General features: G+C 42.0%; 1 protein-coding gene across 1 annotated transcript; it reads left to right on the top strand.

Annotated features, from left to right (window-relative positions):
* Positions 1 to 5165: 5165 nt before the first annotated feature.
* KLHL7 (kelch like family member 7) lies at positions 5166 to 21869 on the top strand. The gene is made up of 11 exons (XM_033164941.1): positions 5166 to 5387; positions 8167 to 8269; positions 9811 to 9904; positions 10151 to 10275; positions 11080 to 11255; positions 12431 to 12605; positions 15228 to 15370; positions 17929 to 18169; positions 19678 to 19879; positions 20401 to 20498; positions 21356 to 21869. The coding sequence occupies exons 1-11, from the start codon at positions 5268 to 5270 to the stop codon at positions 21637 to 21639; spliced, it is 1761 nt and encodes a 586-aa protein (XP_033020832.1). The 5' UTR covers positions 5166 to 5267; the 3' UTR covers positions 21640 to 21869.
* The last annotated feature ends 5003 nt before the right edge of the window (positions 21870 to 26872 follow it).

The following is a 26872-nucleotide window of genomic DNA, read 5'->3' as shown; positions in this document are numbered from 1 at the left end:
ACCTAGCAGTTCGAAAGCACGCCAGTGCAAGTAGATAAATAGGTACTGCTGTGGTGGGAAGGTAAACGGTGTTTCCGTGCGCTCTGGTTTCCATCATCGTGTTCTGTTGCGCCAGAAGCAGTTTAGTCATGCTGGCCACACAACCTGGGAAGCTGTCTGTAGACAAACGCCAGCTCCCTCGGCCTGAAAGCGAGAGGAGCGCCACAGCCCCATAGTTGCCTTTGACTGGACTTAACCATCCAAGGGTCCTTCATTATTATGGATTCTCGAGGTGCGCAGGGTAATGGATAGATCAGATGTAAGGGCTTATGGAGTGGAGACAAACAAGCTTATTCCATAATTGTCATAGTGCTGTTGCATTGTAGTTGCTGCCTTACTGCAGGTGTGGCGAAACCTTGGCTTTCCAGGTGTTACTTACTGAACTACAACTCCTCATAGGACCCAGCAAGCATGGCCAATAATAATAATAATAATAATAATAATAATTTATTATTTATACCCCGCCCATCTGGCCGGGTCTCCCCAGCCACTCTGGGCGGCCTCCAACAAATATCAAAATACAATACAGAGTCACAAATTAAAAACTTCCCTAAACAGGGCTGCCTTTAGGTGTTTCCTGAATGTCAGGTAGTTGTTTATTCCCTTGACTTCTGACGGGAGGGCGTTCCACAGGGCGGGCGCCACTACCGAGAAGGCCCTCTGCCTGGTTCCCTGTAGTTTTGCTTCTCGCAGTGAGGGAACCGCCAGAAGGCCCTCGGCACTGGATCTCAGTGTCCGGGCTGAATGATGGGGGTGGAGACGCTCCTTCAGGTATACAGGACCGAGGCCGTTTAGGGCTTTAAAGGTCAACACCAACACTTTGAATTGTGCTCGGAAACGTACTGGGAGCCAATGCAGATCTCTCAGGACCGGTGTTATGTGGTCCCGGCGGCCACTCCCAGTCACCAGTCTAGCTGCCGCATTCTGGATTAATTGCAGTTTCCGGGTCACCTTCAAAGGTAGCCCCACGTAGAGCGCATTGCAGTAGTCCAAGCGGGAGATAACCAGAGCATGCACCACTCTGACAAGACAGTCTGCGGGCAGGTAGGGTCTCAGCCTGCGTACCAGATGGAGCTGGTAGACAGCCGCCCTGGACACAGAATTAACCTGCGCTTCCATGGACAGCTGTGAGTCCAAAATGACTCCCAGGCTGCGCACCTGGTCCTTCAGGGGCACAGTTACCCCATTCAGGACCAGGGAGTCCCCCACACCCGCCCGCCTCCTGTCCCCCAAAAACAGTACTTCTGTCTTGTCAGGATTCAACCTCAATCTGTTAGCCGCCATCCATCCTCCAACAGCCTCCAGGCACTCACACAGGACCTTCACCGCCTTCACTGGTTCTGATTTAAAAGAGAGGTAGAGCTGGGTGTCATCTGCATATTGATGAACACCCAACCCAAACCCCCTGATGATCTCTCCCAGCGGCTTCATATAGATATTAAAAAGCATGGGGGAGAGGACAGAACCCTGAGGCACCCCACAAGTGAGAGCCCAGGGGTCTGAACACTCATCCCCCACCACCACTTTCTGAACACGGCCCAGGAGGAAAGAGCGGAACCACTGTATAACAGTGCCCCCAGCTCCCAACCCCTCTAGCCGGTCCAGAAGGATGTTATGGTCGATGGTGTCAAAGGCCGCTGAGAGATCCAGCAGAACCAGGAAACAGCTCTCACCTTTGTCCCTAGCCCGCCGGAGATCATCAACCAGCGCGACCAAGGCAGTTTCAGTCCCATGATGAGGCCTGAATCCTGATTGGAAGGGATCCAAATGGTCCGCATCTTCCAGGCGTGCTTGGAGTTGTTCAGCAAGGTCAAGGGTGATGGGAGTTGTAGTTCAGCAACATCTAGATGATCAAAGGTTCCTCACACCTGCCTTACTGGCTTCTTCCAAAGGCTTTGTGTTGCTCTTTGTGTGTTGGTGTTGGTGGAATTCCAGGAGATAAGTCAGTTTACCAGTACCTCTTCTAGTCCCTTACCTGTCACACACTAGTGCAAGGAATGGAGTCTTGCATAGAATTATAGAACTGTAGAGTTGGAAGGGACCCCCAAGGGTCATCCAGCCCAATCCCCTGCATTGCAGGAATGCAACCGTCCCTCGGTGGGCTCGAACACCAACCTTTTGGTTAACAGCCAGGCACACTGACCCATTGTGCCACTGAACAGTTTGAATATGCAACACTCATACAAATATAAAGAATCGGGGCTGCAATATTTGGTTGATTAATTTGTTAGCCTATTTGAGTACAAATGTTTTGCTCAATTAAGAAGAGAGTGATCTCAATTAATCCAGCAACAGGTTTGTAACAAAAACTTTTTTGGTTTTTTAATTTATTTGGCTAAGTTCATTATTTTACTGGGCTATCATATCAGAGTTATATCCCTATTACCACTGCTATAATGACATCTACTGGTGAAAGCAGGTTTTGACTTCAAATGGAAAAAAAATCCCATGTTTTACTGCTAGCAATGTACACACACTTGGCTCTCTTTGCTTGGACCCTTGCTCTTGTGGTCTTTATGCAGTCTAGAATACTATTTTTAAACTATAAATTCACCCAGCATTTTATTGAACTTCTTGCAGGCTCCTGATCCTCTGCTGTCTGAATCTTGTTCAATTGTTTTGTTTTTAACATTATTATTATTTTTAAATCACTGTGTGAGGAGTCACCCTAAAAGAGAGGTAGAAATATATTAAATAAACACTTTGCAGCATCTGAGGAGTAACTGTGTATTCAACCTTGTAAAGATGCCACTGGAGAGGACCTCAAAGAGATACATTTTGTTTAATGATACCATCAACTCCATCCAATTCTAAGCTTAGCTTTTATGATGCAAGCAGAGATTTGTATCACACAACAGGTCAAGCAACATCCCCAAATCCCCTCAAGCCGATTACTACTGCAGCTCTGTGCAGGTGCACTAGAGAGATGAGGTCAGCTCTCCAAGGTGGTGCCACACCTATCAAGTACTTTACACAACCTTTTTCCATGGGGCAGGTGCATGGGCATAGCCAGGATTTTTGTTAGGGGGGGCAGAACCTCAGTTTTCTATGTATTTTCATTGATTTAGGGGGCAGCAGGTGCCCCTCCCTGCCCCCCTGCCTATGCCCTTGGGCAGGTGGTATTTTCCGGCACAGCAGTGTCAATAGCAATGGCTGCTGCCCTTGTAGAGAAGGTGGGTGAGTTCCGAGCACTGATGCCAAGCCATCTGTTGAATGTCTTGGAGAAGCAATCGGATCAGGCTCTGTGATAGAAGACTCCAAATCATAGCAGAACCTGTGGCCCAACCCAGGCAGCTGATCCAGAATCTATGATACTGAAAGCCTCTGAGAGATCCAGGAGAACCTCTGAGATCACATACCCAGCCCAGCCCTGGCAGACTTCAGCCAGGATAGGAAAGCATCCAGGGAGAACTGCACACTTCCTAGTAGACAGTCCATATCTTCAGATTGTAGAAGCAAGACAGTATCCGTATCAACCATAACAAACGGGCCACTAGCCACACCTATCTCCGACTCTGCACCAACTATGTAATCCAAGTTGGCATGACCAGCAGGGTGTTTTATTTTTGCTGGTGGAGCGAGAGATCAGAGCGCTCAAGGCATTGTTGGTTGAAGTGGATTGAGTTAAGTTAGCCATATTGATTCATATGTTTTCGGTCGGGGTGGGGATTGGTCTTGTTGGTCTGTGTATGTGATAAAGGGACCAGTCTCTGTTGTGCCCCACTGTCCCAAAAGGGAACACAGATGCTGCTAAGCACCTGCAATCCCTGGAATCTTGCACTGCTGGTTGGAAATTGGGGTGGCTGTAACCAGGGCTTATCTGCGGCCAGAACTCACCTGAACTCAGTTACTGCACCTACCTCTCAGGTGGGCACCATTGCCATTATAAGAGAACAAGGGAGGTGTTCATGGTGAGTTCTGGCACCTCTTTTTCAAGAAAAATAGCACTGGCTGTAACAATATTTTTCTGAGGGGCCCAAGACCCCACTGGTTTTGGCAGCAGTGGCAGAAAAAAGGAAGAATAAAAGTAGACAAAGACCCCTGGACACTTAAGTCCAGTTAAAGGCAACTTTGGGGTGCGGCGCTCATCTTGCTTCAGGTCAAGGGGGCTTTCCACAGACAGCTTTCTGGCTCATGTGGCCAGCATGACTAAACCGCTTCTGCCGCCATGACGGAAACCAGAGTGCACGGAAACACCATTTACCTTCCCGTCACAGTGGTACCTATTTATCTACTTGCACTGGGACACTTTCAAACTGCTAGGTTGGCAGGAGATGGGACGGACCAACGGGAGCTCACCCTGTTGCGGGGATTCGAACCGCTGACCTTCTGATCAGCAAGCCCAAGAGGCTAAGTGGTTTAGACAAACAGTGCCACCCGCTCCCTCCAAGAATAAAAGTAGGGTGCTGGGGTGGTTGGAGTTTTAAACCTCTGCTCCCAGCTCAGCCCCTACTGGGGATGCATGTTTCCCTTCCTCCTCCTCCTCCTCCACACCTGGATCATTGTATGCGTTCAGATGATCTGCACGTCCTTCGCATGCCGAAGAAGAAGATCGTAGTTTCAACCCCTGCCATTCGCATCTAGAACTGGGGAAAACTGAGCGGAGCCTCCGGCAGGCAGCGCAGACCATAGACGGGCCAATCCTTTTCCTGTGTTCCGCCGAGCCACCTCGTTTAAGAAAGAGGCGTATCTCTACAATCCTGAGTATATCTATACTTGGGCGACTGAGCGGCCCACCCTTCTCGGGAAGACTCGTGCTCCTCTGACACACTTCAGGGACCAACCTGCCCACATCCACACATGCGCACCCGGCGCCTACCCACAACTCTCCACCTCCTCGCTTCCCCCGCTCTAATTGTCTCGGGCAGGTCGTGCGCTTCGGCGTGACGTCACGGCGCGCCGGCTCCTTCTTTGTTTACCTCTCCCACGGTCCCACCCGCTGAATCTTCGCCGGCTCCCGAGAACGGGCGGACTTGTGTTGGCGGACAGCGATCCCGCGAGCTGCCTCCTGATTGGTTAGGGGAGCCTATATTTGGGGGGTGGGTGGGGGGAAGAGGGCCTGCAACTGCTGGGCGGAGGGAGACCTTCTTTTGCAGAGTGAGGCCGGGGCTGTCGCTGCGTTGGCCGCTGGAGCCTGGCTGGCTGGCTGCCGTTTATGACAGGGCGTCGGTTCGGGAAGCCTTCGGTTCGTCGCCGGCGAGAGGGAGGCGAGGGAAGGGGAAGGGAGCATGGCGGCCTCGGCGTCGGAGAAAAGCAGCAAGAAGAAGACGGAGAAGAAACTCGCCGCCCGGGAAGAAGCCAAATTGCTGGCCAGCTTCATGGGGGTCATGAACACCATGAGGAAGCAAGTAAGGCGGAGCGTGGGGTGACCGGCCTCCTAGGGCTCCTTGACCTGTGGGGTCCAATAGGAACGTGTTTCTATCTCTGTCTCTCCTCCCCCCCCCCCCGCCCAAATGGTGTTGCCCACGAGCCTGGCACCTGGGCATTTGTGAACCCGGAGGAGTTGTAGGAGAAGAAACCCATGGCAGGGGGGGACACAGCTAACACAGAGTGTTGGGCATTGTTTTGTTGCTGTTTACAACAGTCCTGTAAAGTAGGCCAGTAAGGACTCCCATATTGCAGAGGTGGGGGGGATGGCTGGCGAGGCTCAGGGATGACGCCTTGCCTAAGAATCATAGAATTGGAAGGGACCCCAAGGATCATCTACTCTCACCCCCTGCAATGCAGGAATCTCAGCTAAAGCCTCTGTGACAGATGGGCATGCAACCTCTCCGAGGAAGGAGAGCCCACAACCTCCCAAGGGAGACTTTCACTGACAGATTTTACTGTCGGGAAAGTTTTTCCATGTGTTTAGGAGGAATCTCCTTTCTTGTAACTTGACTATCTGATGAGTTCCTGTTAGAGGCAAGATTTAAACGAGCATCGGGATTTGTAATGCAGTCCCTTATGTTTGGGTACTTCTTATCTACCATGCTGCAATGGATCTCTGGTACACAGAGCAGTTGATGTGAAGCCGAGACCATCCCGTTGCATTCTTTGCCCATTTATCTGGTGTAACTCTTCGTTGTTCCACCCACAAGGATGCACTGGGGGAAAATGAGAATATTCCCAAATTCTGTTACCCTGGCAAATGTGTAAACTTAATTCAGATTCATTTTCCTTTAGCATATATCACCCAAGTGGGTAGTATTCTAGAGATACAGAAAGGTGATCACAGCAGCATACTGTAGGACATGCGTATGCAAACTCGCCCTCCAGATGTTTTGGGACTACAACTCCCATCATTCCTAGCTACAGGACCAGTGGTCAGGGATGATGGGAGTTGTAGTCCCAAAACATCTGGAGGGCCAAGTTTGCCTACAGGTATGCCTGGCATAGGAGTTAATAGCTATCTTTTTGTGCAGGAAAGCTATTACCAGAACAACTGTTAACAGGCTGTAGGGGTTGGAGCATTACAAATGCTGGCAAGCTGTAGTGGAAATAGTGGTTGGAGATAACACCTTCACCATCAGCCCCCTTCCAGAAGGTACAAGTTATAGTTGTGTGCTCAGCGAAGATGACTAGTGTATGACTATGAGACTCTGGTGAAAACTGCTAGTTCAATCGTGTACTTAACAGATGTGTTTGGGTAGTGCCAGTCTACTGATCTATGAGGCATAATATTTGCCTTCCTAACCTGTGGCTTGTATTCACCTTTTGCTCAGAGTAGACCTATTACAATTAATCCTAAGTAAAGGTAAATGGGACCCAGGTGGCGCCGTGGGTTAAACCACAGAGTCTAGGACTTGCTGATCAGAAGGTCAGCGGTTCGAATCCCTGTGATGGGGTGAGCTCCCATTGCTCAATCCCTGCTCCTGCCAGCCTAGCAGTTTGAAAGCACGTCAAAGTGCAAATAGATAAATAGGTACCGCTCCGGCGGGAAGGTAAACAGCGTTTCCATGTGCTGCTCTGGTTCGCCAGAAGTGGCTTAGTCATGCTGGCCACATGACCCGGAAGCTGTACGCCAGCTCCCTCGGCCAGTAAAGTGAGATGAGCGCCGCAACCCCAGATTTGCCTGTGACTGGACCTAATGGTCAGGGGTCCCTTTACCTTTACTGTATTGTCATTACTTGCTAGAGCTACTACTGTACCAATTTTCAGATCATTAACATATTTTAGCTCAGTAACAGCTTTGTTCTTGTTTCCGTGAGGTGCTTATCTACATTTCAAGTTAAAAATGCTACACACATTGGTTAATATTCTAGCAACAATAAGCACTTAAATGGTAGTCTTTCTCCCAAATAGTTGGAGGTCTAAATGGAGACAACTAGAAAATGTTAAGTTTCCTTCATTGTCATTTCCACAACAGAGAAAAATAATTAACAATGTCTTTCTTTTTCTACCTTTAGAAATTAGTTCAGCTTTTAAATGAGGCCAGAATAATGAGAGCATGCATTAAAGTGTAAGCATAGAGTACTTTTTAGGAACCTGGTCTCATTTAAAAGCTACTTAACTAACACATTAGTCACTCTGCTATTTTGGTCTATTGTGGAAATGACAATAAAGAAAGAAGCAAATGTTCTAGTTGTTTCTATTAAGACCTCCCATAAGCATTTGGGACAATGACTGCTATTTTAAGTATGTGTTGTTGGCTACAGTATTAAGCCTGCAATCTTCTACATGCTTACCTGGAAGTAAGCCCTATTAAACTAAGTAGTAATTACTGTATTTCTGAGTAGATAGGCATAGTTTTACAATGTAGGTTTGCCAAACTGTATACAAAAATCTCACATACTTGGAGCTGAAGAGCAGCAAAATTGTAATTGTTCATATTGTAAATGTAATTCAGTTACAACACCAGAGTCTGAATTCCCGCCAGCTATGAAGCTCAATGGATGAACTTGGGCCAGTCATTGCCTCTCAGCCTAACCTACTTCACAGGGTTATTGTGAGGATTAAATGAGGAGAGGAAGAATCACATACACTGCCTTGAGCTCTTTTGAAAAATGGTGATTTTGTCTTTAATAGTGTTTGTTGTACATTTCTGTAGGTCACTAGTTTAGCAAAAAATAATAAGAATTTCTACACATTTCTCTGAAGCGATGAAATATTACATGTTTTGTCATCATTTTGACTTTTTTGTGCTAGAAAACACTCTGTGATGTCATTCTCATGGTCCAGGAAAGGAAGATCCCAGCTCATCGTGTTGTACTTGCTTCAGCAAGTCACTTCTTTAACTTGATGTTTACCAGTAAGTCTTCAGCTACTCAACTTCTACTGGTTTAAATCATCATCATCATCATCATCATCTACTGACCAACAGTGTTCAAAATTAGCCAGGCACATTTTGCTACTGGCACAGTTCCAATTGCGACTATGTGGAGATTTCTGGGCTCCAGGTTGGCGACTGCAATTAAAAAAACCTCTGCCTTAGTCCATAGTTAATACAATTTCCACTGTGTGTGTGTTTCTCCTTCTTGCATACTGAGACAAGTGGATTGTTGTAAGAGCAAGCTACAGTCAAGCAATTAGTTGAAATCATAGAATTGTAGTGTTGGAAGGGACCCTGAGGGTCATTTACCTGTAGTCCAACCCCTTGGCAGATAAGACATTCCATTGTGGTAATGGCAACCTACAGTAGATTCAAGGTACCATTTGGCAACAAGCTCATGTACTAAGTTTATAACATTGCGGGCCTGCAAAGAAAGGGAGATTTGGTTTAATAACATATAAGTAGAAACTCTTGAGTCTTGTCCAATTATCTTTACAGTGATATTTCTTCCTTGTCTTTCATCTCTGTTGCTGGACCAAATGTCAGCCTAAGTGCGGTTTAGTAGCACCATGCAAGGGAACAGTCTTAAGCCGAACCATGGCTTAGCATGAATATACTGTCTCCCAAGAAGACGATTGCAGCCACTTTGCTTCTTCCTGGGCTTTTTAGGTTGGTACAGCAGCTAAACCAAGATTTGGCGTAGTGTGTCATCCAACCCCTGGATCATAGTTCAGGTCTCTCCTCAATCATGACTTGTAGACAAGCTTTGGCCACAGATGATGGTTGAGGAAAGGTGTTAACAACAGCCCCAGATTCAGACAACACACTTAGCAAAAACATGGCTTAACTGCCACTGCACTGACCTAAAATGTCTAGGGAGAAGTAAAGCACCCATGGTCTCGGTGGGAGCCAGTATGTATGTGTGGTCACAGTAAGCCCACACACTGATTTACCATGTCTTACATGTGAACCAGTGAAGCCACTGAATTTCCACTTGCCTTCCTAAAACTCTCACAGTATATAATAAGACTTGCCCAAAATACACCTGCTTCAGAGAGACTGGCATATTTGCGACCTCCAAGCTTAATATTTAAATGTCTTTAAAAATGGGCTCTAGAGCAAAAGAAGGTGTCTTCTTTTTATCTAACTTTATCTAACTTTAGAGACAAACCTTGAGCTGGGTTGAAATATACGTAAGACTGGGATGTAGTTTTGTGACACCAGAAGTTCTTGATACACCTATTCTTAGTGTGCTTGTTTTTTCTGTAAATAAGATTTCTATAAGTAAGACAGAATTAGGAAAACTGTTGTTAATACATTTAAATCTAGATACCAGCTTGGTCAGTTCTAGGTTCTGTTGCTCATTTTGTTGCTCTGCGATTGTCTTGAAGTTCACTTAATAACTTCCATTGCAACTGTTTCCCCCCCTCTTAAATTAGAGCAGCAGATCCTTTGAGATGTGGTTGCAGGAGTGGAATTGTTGTTCAGGTTAGATGATGGTGTTATGTATCTAATTACAGCAAATATGATTGAATCAAAGTCTTATGAAGTGGAGTTAAAAGATGCAGAGCCAGATATTATTGAGCAGCTTGTGGAGTTTGCTTATACTGCAAGGTAGGTTTATTTATAACTCTTAATATCTGCCCATCAGAAAGCTTCATGTGAAGCCCAGAAAAGCTGTTAAGTGAATTAATGCTATTTTAATTATTTGTTCAACAGGTACTGCTGTATCTGCCTGTAACATATTGTCTTGCTGTTCTAGTGGTTGAAAATCCTAATTTAATCTAGTTATGTGTATTATGTTGTTCCCAGTTCTTGTTGAAAATGTTTTGGTCATAGTAATGTTTCTACTTTTTTCAGAATTTCCGTAAACAGCAACAATGTCCAGTCATTGTTAGATGCTGCAAATCAATATCAAATTGAACCTGTGAAAAAAATGTGTGTGGACTTCTTAAAAGAGCAAGTTGATGCTTCAAATTGTCTTGGTAAGATGGCTCACTCTATATTGTTTCTAAGAACTCTTGATATTTTTCAAAATAGGCACTTTGGGTCCTTGATTATTTCATTTTTAGGACAGTCTTGCTAATGCTACATTTAATGTATTATTCTATTGGAAAACAAGTTTTATGATTTGAAAATGTATTTATGTCATGCGTATAGTACTGCTACAGTGCCTGCCACCTCTGATTAGTTTCAGATAAGCCAGACTGAACTATTGTCTTCTATAGAACGTGACTACTGCCAGAAGCGGCTTAGTCATGCTGGCCACATGACCTGGAAGCTGTATGCCGGCTCCCTTGGCCAATAAAGCGAGATGAGCGCCACAACCCCAGAGTCGTCCGCGACTGGACCTAATGGTCAGGGGTCCCTTTACCTTTACTGTTAATGACTTTCTTCCAAGTTGGTAACATGACCTCATTGTCTCTCTAGTACTTAGTGCATGACAAATTCATAGATTTCATCAATTATTTTACTTCTCAAGATAACTATTTTGGTCATTACTTTTGCCACTGAAGAGAAAAAAATGTATATTATTAATAACATATTTCACATAAAAAAGAAATGGGCAGCATTCTTCTCTGTCAACAGAAACCCTGAAACTGGCTGGAGGGAATTGGGATAACCCCCAGAACAGCAAAAGGGCGGGGGCAAGAGTGAGTGTTCCATCTAGCAAGCTGCAATGCTTGTGCAGATGGAACATTCGTAAGAGCACAATGTTTAATTCCAACCAATATGCTTTTTCATGAATTTTAAACATATTTTCATAATTTTTTACTATCTTGCACTAGGTATAAGTGTGTTAGCGGAGTGCCTTGACTGCCCAGAGCTCAAGGCTACTGCAGATGACTTTATCCACCAGCATTTCACAGAGGTTTACAAGACAGACGAGTTTCTGCAGCTAGATGTTAAACGTGTAACACATCTCCTGAATCAAGACACGCTAACTGTAAGAGCAGAAGATCAGGTGAGGGTCCAGTTTCATAGCTGTTTTAGTCTTGCATCTGAAATAAGGGTTTGTGTTTTTAGGTATCTTGCTGTAAATATGCAATCTGTGTGGAAACATTTCCTGTCAAAGGTGGAATGCAACTTTTAGTGCCTGTATGAGTTTCCAACCAGGTTCTCCAGCTTTTCAGGTCTCATCTCCCCCCAAAGTCAAATGACTTAATGGAGCTGCCTTCAAAGTGGCACGGGGAGTTGTAATGTGAAGAACAGAAGGGCCTCAAATATAGGAGTGCTTAACTGCATCAAAACTAAAGGATCAGTATTTGATTAATTTTTGGCAGGAAAAAAGGCTGGAACCTCAGGTGCTTGAAGTAGGAGTCACTATATTATCCTATTTTTTATGAGAAATGCTGTTTAAAAAGGCCATCAAGGAAAGATTTGTTCCAGAACAGATTGAGACTGAAACACAGACTGAGACTTTCTGGCATCTGGTATTTCCCCCCCTCCTTTTTGCTGTTTGTGGTATTTTCTCAGTTTTGTAGTTGGTTTTCTGTCTCGTTCTTGGATATCATGGTGTAATGTGTTTGACAGTTGAAGCGACTCATTCTAAAAACATTGAAAGTGGTTACTATGAAGGACCAAAAGGTATTAGCATAGCTACTGCTATATCTGGGATTTTTCCACGTTATCTAATTGCTTCAAGAAAGTGTAAACTTTTCACTGAAACAGAGTTAGATCCTTTCAGTGTGGTGGATCCCATAAAAATTGCTTCAGTGGCTGAAATATGTTAGAAGTAAAATTTTATTTTCCAGGTAAGTGACAGCCCTGTGAGTTATTTCACTCCAATTTACACATGCATGTTCACTATGTAATAATAATTATCATAAAATAACTTGGTCTATCTTAGTTCAGCTGTTGCTTGTGGTTTCACAACTCTGAATAGTCATGGCTCTAGATTTTTTTTATCTCAGGAGATCAGCAGCAGCTTTTAAATTTGGGATTTCCTCTTAGCCATTCCTGAATGAGGGACTTAAACCCATCTAACTTGGCAATATAAGGTATAGCAAGCAATTATTTTTTAAAGCCCTTTGAAGATCCTAAATTAGACTTCCTTTTTGTAACAGCTGAGCTATCATTTTCCTGGTTCTGTAGATGGCTGCTACTGTAAGTACACAGATGTATTTTTCTTACTTCTAGGTTTATGATGCTGCCGTCAGGTGGCTGAAATATGATGAGCCAAACCGACAGCCTTACATGGTTGACATTCTTGCTAAAGTCAGGTTTCCTTTAATTTCAAAGAATTTCCTCAGTAAAACAGTACAAGCTGAGCCACTTATCCAGGACAACCCTGAGTGCCTCAAAATGGTTATCAGTAAGTTTATCTTCCATGTTGTCTCAATTCTCTATAAAGTTTTTCTTTATTAACTGCTTATTCCATTTAAATGCATTTTAGCATGTAAATACAAAAGAAAGGTAGGATTAACCCTGTTCTCTCTGTGCCAGGAAGCTGAATCAAAGCTGACTAGTAGCCCTTAATATTGGCATTCTATTTCCTGCAGTTAGAACTATGTCTAATAAATTGAAGACTGTGTGAGGTTCATGATCCAGAGTCTCCCACCTTCCAAAATCTCATTTGTGTGTCACAGCCTTGCAAAAGTGGATACCAAAATAAGGAAATGCCTTGTCATTACAGGACAGCTTCAAGCAATTATGGGTCACTTCAGAGTTTCATAAAATTATAAGAGCCTGCTGGATCAGACCAGTTGCCCATCTAGTCAAGCATCCTGTTCTCATAGTGGCCAACCAGATGCCTATGGGAAGCCTAACAGCAGGAGCCGAGCACAAGAGCAGTGTCCCCTCCTGCAGTTTCCAGCAATTAGTAGCATATTGCCTCCAATTGTGGAGGCAGAGCATAGCTTTTGTGGTTGGTGATAGCCTTACCCTCCATAAATAACCATCTTTTAAAGCCATCCAAGTTGGTCACCATCACTGCCTCCTATCCCCTTGATCACGGTTGCCCTTTTCTGAGCCCTTTCCAACTCTTATCCTTTTTGTGGTGAGGCAACCAGAACTCTAAATAACTTTCCAAGTGCAATTGCACAATTGATTTGTATAACAGTAGTTCTGCTGGTGCAGTAGTTTTTCTGGTGCTTGTTGAGTGATACTCTGAGCTCCAAGCACCCATTGAAGCAGGCAGCCCAGCTTGCATGCTGAGCACGCTGCTTTATGGAAGTGAGTCATGGACAACTTACAATCACCAGAAGCCTTCCACATTTGCTATAGCAGGAAGATTTTGGGATAGAATCTCAAACAAAGATGTGCTCCCCAAGCCCACATTCCCAGCATGTTGGCACTCCTGTCTCAAAGTCTTCATTGGCTTGGTCATGTCCACAGAATGGACGATGACAGGATCCCCAAAGATATGCTCTACAGGGAGCTGGCTTGATGCCAGGCCCATTGGCAGACCAACTCTGTGTTACAAAGTGGTATGCAAACATGACATGAATGATGGCAATATCAATCCCACAGTGTGGAAATCCCTTGGAGATGACTGAGTACCTAGACAGTCAGTCAGCACAACCAGTCAACAACAAAACATGTCTCTCCTGCATCGGTCTCTACAGCCACAGCAGACATCGTATCTCTCCAACGGTTTGACTTCACCCCTAAAGGCATACTAATCCATTGGCTCCTGAGACAGATGCCAACAACTACGGTGAACAGTGCTCCAGTGTTTAAAGGGCTTCAACTATCTTTCAGTTTGCTTTTGAGCCTAATTGAATTCTTTTGTGTGCCCTTTAAACCCTAAGTGGTCTGGGACCAGGGAATCAGGAGGATTGCATTTTCCCCATTATATCAATTTAGATTTCCCAAGGTCTGACTCCAGTTTTCCCCACCACTGAATAATAGTAGAAGGCCTTCTCTGTGTTGGCACCTTGGTTGTAGAATTCCCTGTTGAGAATCTCGGCTACAAGTTCAAGTTCATTTTGTTTGTCTTTGTGCCCTTGTGCACTTTTTGTTCCCAGTGGAGTGAAGATGAAGAAAGTGTGATCTGCATGTCCTATTTGGATGAGTGGGGGGATGGCAGCAATGATCCTGGGAATTCTGTAGAAAGACAAGTTTAATCAACATCTTCCTTCCCCCTTTCCTTCTGTTGGTTATGGCAGCCATGGGTTGGTGCTAGCCAGCATCCATCCACCTTTCACCTAACCCCAGGAAAACACCCCCACCAAATCATCCCACCCTCTTCTTCGCTAAAGTAACTTATTTCAATAAACTGGGCCCCACTTTAAGATACAAAATAGAAGATACAGAGTATTCATGACCAAAGGCCACCTTAATACCTGAAAAAAATAGTTATTGGAAGGATCAGTATGCCTTTAAAACCAGCTCACTTGTTTCAGATTTCTTAGGCTTCAGATATAATTGGTAAGAACATTAATATCTATACAAAAATAGCCTGAGTAATGACATTTCATTACTGAAGAACAGTAAACCTACGCACCACCATCTGTGTCTTCAATGCAGATCCAGGCTGCTTCTCAAGTATATGCTAAGTCAAAACAAAGAAAAAGAAGCAAAGGCTGGATAAAACCTTTAAGCTGTGTTCTTGTTTAGGTGTAGTGAGAAATAGTTTATAGATACTAAGCTTTGATTATTTAAAACATATTGGTTGTTGACATTTCTTCCCAGTGTATTTGATGACACACCCAGTGGCATAATATTCTGAGAGGTTTATTCCATGGTAATCAGTTTGTCTCACTGTACAGGTACTGTATACATATCAGTGAATATAGAATCATGTTTTAAAGACACTTCATCATTTTTTTGTGGCAGCCTTTCTGTATTTCAGAGGTTGCATGTGATTTTTGAAAAATGGTTAAAAATAGGCTTTGATTTTTTTCCTCCTCTTTAATTTTTGTCCATCCTTGCTTTGGAAACAGAGATTTCTTTTAGAATTACATGGAATCATTGTGTGTGCCTTCTGGTTTAGGTGGCATGAGATACCATCTGCTTTCTCCAGAGGACAGAGAAGAGTTGGTGGATGGCACTCGCCCGCGAAGAAAAAAGCACGATTACCGCATTGCCTTGTTTGGTGGCTCACAGCCACAGTCGTGTCGGTATTTTAATCCAAAGGTAGCTCTGATCTTTCAGAATTTGAGCAGATAGTGTGTAGCTGAAAAATTCATCATCACTTTCATTATATAACCAGTTTCATCGCTACAGATATATATGAGAATAGATACAAAATTAGTTTCTTACACTTGTGAGGTTTCACAAAACAAGCGTTTTTGTTGTTAAATTGTGGGAGGACAGATTGTAAGCAACAATGTAACAAGGGATAGCAAGATGATACAGGGAACTTTCTGTAGAGCTATTTTGAGGTTTCTATGGCAACTTTTATGCTTCTTACACTTACGTATAGGCTTTCATTGTTGCTACAAATAGATTTCTATTTTGTATAGTCATTTATAAATTAAAATCCCCAAATAGTTGATCATTATTAAAGTAACAAATTTGGATCCTGTGAAAATTCACATGGGGAAATGGGGAAAACTGGTCTGAGAGGAAGTATGTCCTCCAAGCCCAATAAATCCCCCTCTTGTGATCCTTTCAGCAAATGGAGTAGTCTATCAGAAGGATGCTTTGTGGGAGTGAATGCCCCTCTTATTTGAACAACCTAAAAGTGAGCATTAGTTACTTGTTTCATGGCTTTCAGAATCCTTGCTGTGGTGCCTCAACAATGTCTATTGGGGTGGGAGTTACTGAATTGTCATCTTATGTTTGCTACCTTTTGAAGGTGTTCTGTCAGCCTCTTGCTAGTGCAAGATGTTGCTGGATTAGAAAGCTATAATGATTATTGACTATATTTTTAAATGTCATTTTTTCCCCTACTCACTGCAATTCAGCATATTGGCAGATAAATGCTCATGTGACTAATTGCACCCAAATTGAGGAAAGCACATGAATGACCATCCCATTGAGATAGTGCAGATAAACAGAATCTTGTTTAGATGATCATCTTATTTATACCTGAGGTTTTTGATACAACAGGTGATACACAGGTATGCTGGCTCAGGCAATACTATTATTAATTAATATATAATTAAATTTATATATCGCCCTATACCCACAGGTCTCAGGGTGGTTCACAAGGTAAAATTACAACATAAAAACACAAAATGCATAAAACAAAATATAAAGATAAACAGCTGAATAACCCCATAAAACAGTTTAAAACTTTTTTTAAAAAAAAAATCAAAAAATACAATTAAAAAGCAGTTTAAAAGAATGTAGTATTTATCTTGTACTTTGACTGTGATATGGCTAGGATCTTACTGCTTTTTGTAACTATCTGGTTCTTGGAATGTGCATTAATTTCCATTAATTTATCCCAGTTGCTCAAATTTGGCTGTTTGTAAACATGTTTCAACCCTACTGATGACTCTGCTGGTATTTTTTGCAGCACCATTTGTAGGTAAACCAATTGAAGGTACATTATATATCATTTGTAATAATAATAATAATAATATTTATTATTTGTACCCCGCCCATCTGGCTGGATTTCCCCAGCCACTCTGGGCGGCTTCCAACAGAAACCAAATACAACATTGTAGCATAGAGAATGAGTTCTTTGCTGTCATGACAAGTTTTTCCCAGTTCTATTTTATCTGATTATATTAAGATCTGCTATTTTCTTCTCAACACTTTTTTGTATTCTTCTGTTCTTTCTTGACTCCATTTATCTATTGAATTTTAAAATTAAGCCAACTTGTAACAGCCAGGAGTTTCTCAAAACAGATTCTCAGTTGGTTACTTTTGCCCTCCTCTCCACCCCTACCCTCCAGTTAATTATTGTTGATTCCCCAAATGTAAGGAAGATGTGAAGATAACACATTAACATAATTAATCTCTGCAAACGGGTGTGAAGGAAGTTTTCAATAATTATGTTGTTGTCTGAGCAGTGTATCCACTGTAGGCAGGATTCCACCTATAATAAAAGACAATGGTAAAGACAGTAACAAGGGCCTATTAGATCTAAGCCCCAGTCTTTTCAAAACCCACTGTAATACATAATGAGTTTTCCACCGTTTGTAAACTCACATTTATTTATTTAAGATATTGTACACCACTTTTCAGGCGGACCTCATAAAGCGGTTTGCATAATACATTAAAATCAATGAGAGCTATGCAGTGAAACAGCAAAGACATGCTACAAGGGGAGAAAAAAATTGTGAGAACTAAAACTCCTGTCAGAGCAAAATGGTTCCTGAATCAGCCTTGTAGTGGCGGTTGGTTGGGAAAGGCCACTCAGGGAATAACGGGAGCTAGATAGCAGACAGCTTTCCAGGCTCTTCTCCACATCACTTCCCAACATACAAATGTGGTGTACTACTATTCTCAAGGTACTGTCCATTTTTATAACAGCCTAGTGGTTAAAGTGTTGGACTAAGACTAGGGGGGTGCAAGTTGAAGTCCTTACTTCATTATAAAGCTCCTATGACTTTGAGAGTCACTATCTGTCAGCCTAAATTACCCCGCAACATGATTTTGAAGGTAAAATGGGCAGGGGAAGAACCATGTATGCCACACCAGCTTCATTGGACAAACAAATAAATAATAATGGTCTCAGAATTCTGAAGAATTTACACAGTGCAGTATTCTCTCCCAAACCTCTATCTTTTCTCATACAGGATTACAGCTGGACAGACATCCGATGTCCCTTTGAAAAGCGGAGGGATGCAGCTTGTGTTTTCTGGGACAACGTGGTTTATATTTTGGGCGGCTCCCAACTTTTCCCTATAAAGCGAATGGACTGTTACAATGTTGTGAAAGACAGCTGGTATTCCAAGCTGGGGCCTCCAACACCTCGGGATAGCCTTGCAGCTTGTGCAGCAGAGGGTAAAATATATACATCTGGTGGTTCTGAAGTAGGTAAGACACTCAAAGGGTCTGCTGGTGGGTCTGTAAAGTAGAAGTTGCGTGTGGCACCCTAATGTTGTCATTGAATTTTACTTTAAAAAAGAAATGGCACTCACTGCCAAAACTCAGAAGCCAGCTTATCCAATGTGGGCCTTAAAACATAGAGCAAAAAACAAAAAAATCCATGAACTGTATCCAACTAAGTTCTACTCTGAATACGCTCTTTGAAATTAATGGACCTAAGTTAGTCATGCCCCTGAATTTCAATAGGACTAGTCTTAGTATGACTGGTATTGGATACAACAGAGTGTATTTTTAGAAGGGATATTTGTCATGTCAGCTTCATTTAGCCACCTAAATCTGGAAATGAAAGTACTGTATATTTCTGACATTTATCTGTAACTTATAGCACAACTGGTACAGATAGCAAGAGTTCATGGTTTACCTCAAGCCCAGGCTGCAACCCTATGCCCACTTGTATTTTTGTGGGACAGCTCAGAAAATACTACAGTTGGGACATCATAGATAATAAGCATTTGCAGGGGATAATGAACATGTGTGGGATAGATTAAATGCCCACTAGTTCTCCCCTGCAAATTCATTTCCCACATTAGCTTTATGCCTCAAACTTGCTTCATAATGTGTATCTCTAGTACACATCTATCGGACTGTTGCAGCAAGTGAAGCTCAGTCCACCTTTCCTAATGGTTTTGCCAGTTTTCGCTCACTACAGGGGGAGTGTCTTCCTTCTGTGGTTCTCTCTTTGCTGCCATGTTGAGAGGATTGTGAGAGAAGGTCTCCAACCTTTTCAGTATTTATTCACATTCAAAAAGGAAAACACCAGTGCTCTGTTATGTGGCATCTTTCTATCTAAGAAAGCCAGAGCAGCTAACAAAGATTCAAACAACAAAAATAGAATAGCCAAAACCTAAAATACCAAACAGAACACATTCATAGATTTAACATCAGCTAAACAGTAAAGCAGGAGCTGCTTCATTCTCTTCCATTCCTTAAGTGCTTGCCTGAAAAAAAACTGGCTTGGAGCTGAAAGGATAAAACAGAGAATGCCAAGTCAACATCTCTGGAAAGGGAGTTGCAGAGTCTGAGCACCAACACTGAGAGAGGAGTATACCAGATATCCACCTGCTTAATTTCTGATACCAGGGCATTCAGAGCAGGACTGCAAGTTGTGATATCAGCAAATGGATTGTGGATTGTGCTATTGCTGCAAAGGAAGACTTTGTTTCCTGAATTGTATATATTTTGGATGCAGGTGGCATAGAAAAGACTTTTTTTAAAGGATTATCTGTATCACAGGAAGGTTGCTTATACTGCATATAGGGTCACTTACCTTGTTTTGGAGAACATAACCTTAAAACCGTACAGCTTGAAGTGTCATGTGAAGCATTCAACTGCTGCACTAGAAGACAAATTACCACAGCGACCTTATTGCAATGTTGCATGTAATTCATAGAATCTCCAAATATTCTCTGAATTAGTTTGCTTCTCTTTATTTAAAGGAAATTCTGCATTATATTTGTTTGAATGTTATGATACCAGAACAGAAAGTTGGCACACAAAGCCCAGTATGCTGACTCAGCGATGCAGTCATGGGATGGTGGAGGCAAATGGTCTCATATATGTATGCGGAGGAAGTTTAGGAAACAATGTTTCTGGAAGAGTCTTGAATTCCTGTGAAGTTTATGATCCAGCAACAGAAACGTATGTATTGATTTCAGTCAATTTTATTGTGTGTTTAACCATCTACTGGCCAATTACACAAATGCAACTTCTTCTGGAGTGCCCTTCCCTGGCAGATTTGTGAGGCTCTTTCGCTGCTTGCATTAGGAGGGCAGTTAAAACTTTTAAATCAGGTTTTAAAGCCTTTTAGATATTTCAGATGCTGTGAATTTTGTTTGTTGTTAATATTGTTCTACCATTTATTATGTCACCTATTTTTATAAAGAGCAAGAGCTTTTAAGTGACCAAGATTAGCTCAGATCTGTGCTCCATTTTAACTGACAGTTCCTCTGGCATGCTTTCGCAATAGTGGAACTAAGTCATAAGTTAACTATAAATTCCCTTCTCTGCAACTTTGGTATTTACCATACTTGATGGAAATGATGCAATGGCCTGTAGGCTATGCAAATAAAGTTTGTTGTTGCTGTTGTTGTACTTGATGGAAAAAGAACTGCTCATGGTGTGAAAGTGTTTTTAAAATGACATGCTTTAAATATTTTCAGGTGGACAGAGCTGTGTCCGATGCTTGAAGCCCGAAAAAATCATGGACTTGTGTTTGTGAAAGACAAAATATTTGCCGTTGGGGGACAGAATGGCTTAGGTAATTGATATTTTTAAATAAATATTTTTTATTAAAATCTGCTGTGCCAAAGGTAAGATGTACCAATAATTGTGCCAGTTACAGCTTCTCAAAATTGGCCAGCTTTGGAGGGATCTGACAGTTTCAAGTAGACTGACTGGTGAAGATTGTTGGACCACCAGCTTAGTGGCAGAAGGAGCTGTGTCCCTGCACGTTTTTTAGGGTGGTTAGTGGAAGGAGTATTGCAGTCATGCCTCACTGGAAGAGTGAATAAATATTATATGTTTGCTGTTTGACTAGACTTGTCCAGACCTGCAGTTTTGCTATTAATGGTATCACATGTAGAGTATTTTTTAAAAAATAAACACTTCTCTACCAGTACACTGTAATTTTACATACTCTCCCATATATGAAAGTCATCTACAAAGCATATATCCATCATGACTGGGATTGTCCTATGCATAGGGTTAAATACCATTTATATAGAAAATTAAAATAATTTCTCCTTAAAGCAGTGGAAATTGAGACTTTTAAGAGAACAATTCTATACCTACGTACCTCAGAGTAAGCGCCATTGAATTCAATGGCAGTTACTTCCCAGTAGACATTTAGAAGGATTGCACTGTATATCTGGAATTATTATCACCCTGCGATAACTTTGATCTTGTTTTCAAACCTTGGATTTTGTTTCCTTTCCTGTTATTAAGTCCCAGATAATTTTAGATGCTAAATTTTTCAAACCATCCTTGCAGCGATTTTTAATTTACCATACTAGAGGAAGTTCCACTTTGGAAGGATTCTGTATCTCATGATCTCTATGTTGAAGTTTGAGAAACCATGGTTGATACTTATCTGTGTGTTTTCCCTTCTCTTTAAAGGTGGCTTAGACAATGTGGAATATTATGACATTAAAGTGAATGAGTGGAAGATGGTTTCGCCCATGCCATGGAAAGGTGTGACTGTAAAATGTGCTGCTGTGGGTTCCATAGTTTATGTCTTAGCAGGCTTTCAGGGTGTAGGTCGTTTGGGGCACATCCTTGAATATAATACTGAAACTGATAAATGGATAGCCAACTCTAAAGTTCGTGCTTTCCCAGTGACCAGCTGTTTAATCTGTGTAGTTGATACTTGTGGAGCAAATGAGGAGACACTAGAAACATGAAGATTTCAGGATTGCTACTTGTGATGCTTCTGCATTTCAATTTCATCTTGTCAAGATGTCGGTACTACAGAATTTTTTTGGATGAAATCCTTCACTTTATCTCCACTATGTGTATAAGGTGGATTTGCTTGTCAAAGTTTTATTTTTTGGAAGTAACTCAAGAATCTACAACCCTACATTGAAGACACATGAAGTTTCCTTAAGATGCATGTGTGCAGTTTTGCCACAAACCCTGCTGTCTAAGTATATTGTGAAATATTCCAACAAGAGAATTTTTTTTTAGTAACCTGCATTTTTCAGAGTTTAAAATAATTAAAATCTTCAGGTAACAAAACTGAATGAAACAAACCCATTAGTTGGAGTAACTTTGCTCAAACATCTGTTCTACAAAGAGATATACTGCATTACTTCAATGCAGGTCCCCCACAGGATGGTATCCAGTTACTGAGTGAAACATGTTGTGCTTTCTAACTATTTATGCACCTGCTTCTGGTACTGAGCAGGCTCAGATAACTTAACTAGGGGCATATCTTATATGAGCATCTTTCATGCAACTGAAATGGTGACTGGCAACAGGCAGTTATTGCCTCCTCCATGTTCTTAATGCCATCTCTGCAAAGCCACAAACCTGTGGTATGTTTCCACTATGTCCTGTCCACCATGTGCATAGGATATGATGCTTTTTCATTGGTGCATCTACTTCCTAAAATATTTACTGTGCAGATGAGGGTACATACTGCACCTCTCTACAGGAGTATTGGGGAGTCCAAGGGTAAAAATGGTTTCCTGCCTAGACATACTAGAAGGCAGCTGTTCATTTACAGGAGAAAGTAAATGTGTTGTTAGGAATAGTTGGAGTGGAACTAAACTTTCCCAGGCAATTCCTATTCATTGGTTTTGTCCCTAATTGCAGTCTAGTAAGTTGTAGGGTAGCCGAAGTAAAACCCAGGAAATGTTTGTTTAGAATGTCTGTTCCTTCCAGTTTCTTGTTCTCATTCGAGTAGATCAAAATTCATACCATTTTTTACATGCCTGGTTTAATATGCATCTGAAGTTCCAAAAACTGCATAGTGTGTACTGTAAAAGATTGACATAAGCTTACATGTGAGAAAGTGAATGACTTATGACTTGTGCAAAAACATGTTTGGGGTATAATATATGCTTTAGGTTGAGAACATCCTATATTATTTAAAGTACATTTTTGTATACTTTGTAATACTGCCTTTAATACTATGTTAAAGTGACACACATACCTGCAGAGTGATGCAAGTCTAATATTTAAAATGACTATTTTTTCATGTTGGATCTTTAAACAAATTCTGAAGCACACTTTTTATATTATTCTGTTTTAAAGTATTTCCCTCCCCTCAAACCTTTTGCCAAAAATGTAAAAAATTGATCAATAAGAAACTTAAATCTAGCAGATGCTAGTTTTAACTTTTTTGTTTTTAAAGGGAGTTCCCATATAGTGCATATTTAACTTCAATCAGTCCAAATATGGACCATCCAGTGTGAAAACTCTCACTTTCCTTAATTCTAGATATATCCGTTACGTAACTAGACATTGTGTGACAAAACTGATTCATTGTCAGTTCTTAGTAAATGGACTTGGTGCAACAAGTTTTCTTGGACTGTTTTTGTGTATTAACAAATAATGTATTGATAAACCTTGCCTACTGATTACTTTTGCTAAGTTGAAGCAATTTTTTTTTTGAAACATACCTCAGTGAGGCTTGTGGTCAGTAAACTTTGTTAAATAAATATGTTTTTCTTAAGGTGGTCATGAAGTGTTCATTTAATAGTCCATGTTAACATATGTGAAGAGACTTTATTTCCATAACCTGGACTATCTTTTAGGGGAAATCAGTAGCATTATATTTGGTAACAAAATATCTGTCAAATTTCATTTGGTTTGGAAGAGCCAGAAAGTTCCAGCCCTTTCCCAATTGTATTCTTTCAAGGAAAAGCTCATTCTAATGTGGGAATCCATATTAAAAGATAGAAAAGAAATCTAAGCAAATTTTATGAATACACAAGTAGAGGAAGAAACTCTTTAAGGCAGCAATTTGCAGGGCTGACAATTTAGTACATAAGATAAGAAAAGATTTCTTTATTGTCATTGTACAAATACAATGAAATTGGATGCTTTCCCATAAAAAAACAACACAAAACAGTGCTTGTGCAGCAATTGATATAGCATAATGTCAAAAATATCTCTTGAAACAGTCCTTCAGCTGGTGAGTAGCACATTCATGCCAGATTTTAACAGTCTTTGTTATAGTGAGAGCCCATTTCCTGAGGGGATGTATGTTGGTACAAGGAAAAGAGACCTATGGTCGGTCTAGTTCAGAGCATAGTTTTAAGTTCAGCATGGTTGAAATCTCCAGCAATGATGCTCACAGTAGTCTTGCTGGCTGCTGATGGAGCCCAACAGCCCCACCTTTGCTTCTTCTCTCTGTGTCACCTCCCACTCATCCCTAAGAGAATAGTAATCCATGGAGAGCTTGATATTTTAGCTACTTCCACCGTAATGTTGTCTGGGTGAAAATAATCAGCTCTTACAGCTTGTTCGCACTGTAACCCGACCCCTAGGAGTTCCTGCTGGCTGTAGATCTTACGCGCCACCATCTTAGATCTTAATAACTGCCATAACTGCCATTATTCCTTCAGGAATGAGCTATTACCCTCTTAAAGTGACAAATCAATTCGTTTTTCATTTAAACGTTTGCTCGCCAGCCTAATGTACTCACACAAGTAACAAGTAACACAATAACAATAATAAAAGCCATACAAAATAGAATAGAATAAGGAGTAGGATACTTGACAAGAGCGTCTGCTTTCAAATAGACCTGCCTGTACATTAAGATTGATGTGGAACGCTGTCTTGATCGCCACATCTGCCTGAAATTCAGTATGTGCCAAGATGGAAAAAAGGATTCTTGTTACAGGTGCCTTGAACTTGCTTCTCAAATACAAGTGGCACCAACTCTTGGTACCAGTTGAAGAGTACCGTATTTTTCACTCCATAGGGCGCACCGGACCATAGGGCGCATCTCGTTTTTAGAGGAGGAAACAAGAAAAAAAAAATATTTTTTCTGGTTTTCCTCCTCTAAAAGCCCCCTTTTTTCTGAGGATCAGCTAAAAGTTTTGCAGCTTTTTTTGCAAAGAGAAAAGCCCTGGGGTTTTTTTTTTTAAGATCAGCTAAAAGTTTTGCAGCTTTTCTGCAAAGGGAGAAAAGCAAAGCTCCTTTTGCAAAGGGGAAAAAGCAAAGAGGGAAAGCCCCATTTTTATGGGGTTTAACTCACATTTCTGCAGCTTCTGAAGGAAAGGGAGCCATTTCTACAGTTTCCAGACAGATAATCTAATCAGCCAGTCACATGTTGCTGGGGAAACAAACAACCTCCCTCTGCAGCACATTCAACAATGGAGGGCGGGGCTGAAAGGGAGCCAGGACTCCTATCTCTCTACCAATCTCTTGCTGATCAGCTGCTGAGCGGGGTCCTTTCAACACCCCAATAAAAAGCACTATCTGCTTTGGCCCCTGGGCAATTCGGTTCCAGGGACCACCATTCACTCCATAAGACGCACAGATATTTCCCCTTAATTTTTAGGAGGAAAAAGTGCGTCTTATGGAGTGAAAAATACTGTAGTTAACCCAGGTGTTAGGGTAAATCTGCTGCCTATGATGATTTTTTTGGTTTTTGCATATTTTATTATTCTGCTGTTCTATTATGTATTTTTAATTTAACCTGCTTTTGAATTTTAGTAATAGTAAAAAAAATACATTAAATTTTAAAAAACTAGAACTTAAGGAGCAAACACTTATCTGTGGGTGCTCTTATTGTACACTGTTCTCATTTAACAACCTTTTCGAATGCTGCCAATAGCGTTGTGAGGAACAGAAATCAAGGTGCATGAAAGTTACTTTCAAGTGTGCGTTAGCATCGGACGTAGTAGCTATGGAAGCCAACTTCCAGTGCACATTGCTTTTCATAAAGGTTAAATCTCTATTTCATACCGCTGTTCTTTGACAGCTGAAGGCATGGTTTAAAAAAGGCACCTATCTAAACTCTAGTGCAAGTTAAGTAGAGGTGTAAAGGTAAAGGGACCCCTGACCATTAAGGTCCAGTCGCGGACGACTCTGGGGTTGCAGTGCTCATCTCGCTTTATTGGCCAAGGGAGCTGGCGTACAGCTTACAGGTCATGTGGCCAGCATGACTAAGCTGCTTCTGGCGAACCAGAGCAGTGCGCGGAAACGCCGTTTACCTTCCTGCCGGAGCGGTACCTATTTACCGGTATCTACTTGTACTTTGACGTGCTTTTGAGCTGCTAGGTTGGCAGTAGCTGGGACCGAGCAACGGGAGCTCACCCCATCGCGGGGATTCGAACCGCCAACGTTCTGATCAGCAAGCCCTAGGCTTTGTGGGTTAAGAAGAAGAATAGGAGGAGTTTGTATTTGATATCCCGCTTTATCACTACCCGAAGGAGTCTCAAAGTGGCTAACATTCTCCTTTCCCTTCCTCCCCCACAACAAACACTCTGAGGTGAGTGGGGCTAAGAAACTTCAAAGTGTGACTGGCCCAAGGTCACCCAGCAGCTGCATGTGGAGAAGTAGAGACGCAAACCCGGTTCCCCAGATAGGAGTCCACCGCTCTTAACCACTACACCACACTGGGTTAACCCACAGCGCCACCTGCGTCCCTAAGTAGAGGTGTAGATATCAATAAATTAAACCTAGAACAAGTGATTGCTGCTGGGAAATGGTTCCTATCATTTGGAGTCTCCAAAGAAGAAAAAGCAAGTCAAGACAAGGTACAACTTTAAGAAAGAGAACCACATTGACACATTCACATCTCTATTTGGATTTAGAGTCAAATCAAACTACAAAATGTTAATGTATAGTCTTATTTCTATTTTACTGTTCAGGGCTCTTAATGTGAACTTAGTCACATGTGATCTTTGGATGAAGGGTGGCATATAAATTTAATAAATAAATAAGAGCCACCCCATTACCTTGGCATAAAAGACTCACCTAGTAGGCAATAGGATTCCCACAGTGGCTAAGTAGTCCCATGGGTGTAGCCAGGATTTATGTTGGGGTAGCAGGCTTTAAGTTAGTTGGGAAGAACCTCAGTTACTTTGTATTTTTTATTGATTTACTTTTGATTTGGGGGCGGCACCTAACCCTTTTGGCTACACCCAGGAGTAGTTGCTTTCCAAAAGCCCATAGCTG

This window comes from Lacerta agilis, chromosome 12 (genome assembly GCF_009819535.1).
Source record: "Lacerta agilis isolate rLacAgi1 chromosome 12, rLacAgi1.pri, whole genome shotgun sequence".
Taxonomy (NCBI): Eukaryota; Metazoa; Chordata; class Lepidosauria; order Squamata; family Lacertidae; genus Lacerta; species Lacerta agilis.
Note: the sequence above shows the minus strand (reverse complement) of the source record. Positions and strands in the feature narration are given on the sequence as shown.

What these genes read in the sequence shown, in the direction of transcription:
- KLHL7 (XM_033164941.1), top strand. Translation starts at nt 5,268, where the DNA reads ATGGCGGCCTCGGCGTCGGAGAAAAGCAGCAAGAAGAAGACGGAGAAG. An exon ending in CTGTAAGAGCAGAAGATCAG is followed by an intron (nt 11,256 to 12,430) that starts GTGAGGGTCCAG and finishes TCTTACTTCTAG; the next exon opens with GTTTATGATGCTGCCGTCAG. An exon ending in TGGGGGACAGAATGGCTTAG is followed by an intron (nt 20,499 to 21,355) that starts GTAATTGATATT and finishes TTCTCTTTAAAG; the next exon opens with GTGGCTTAGACAATGTGGAA.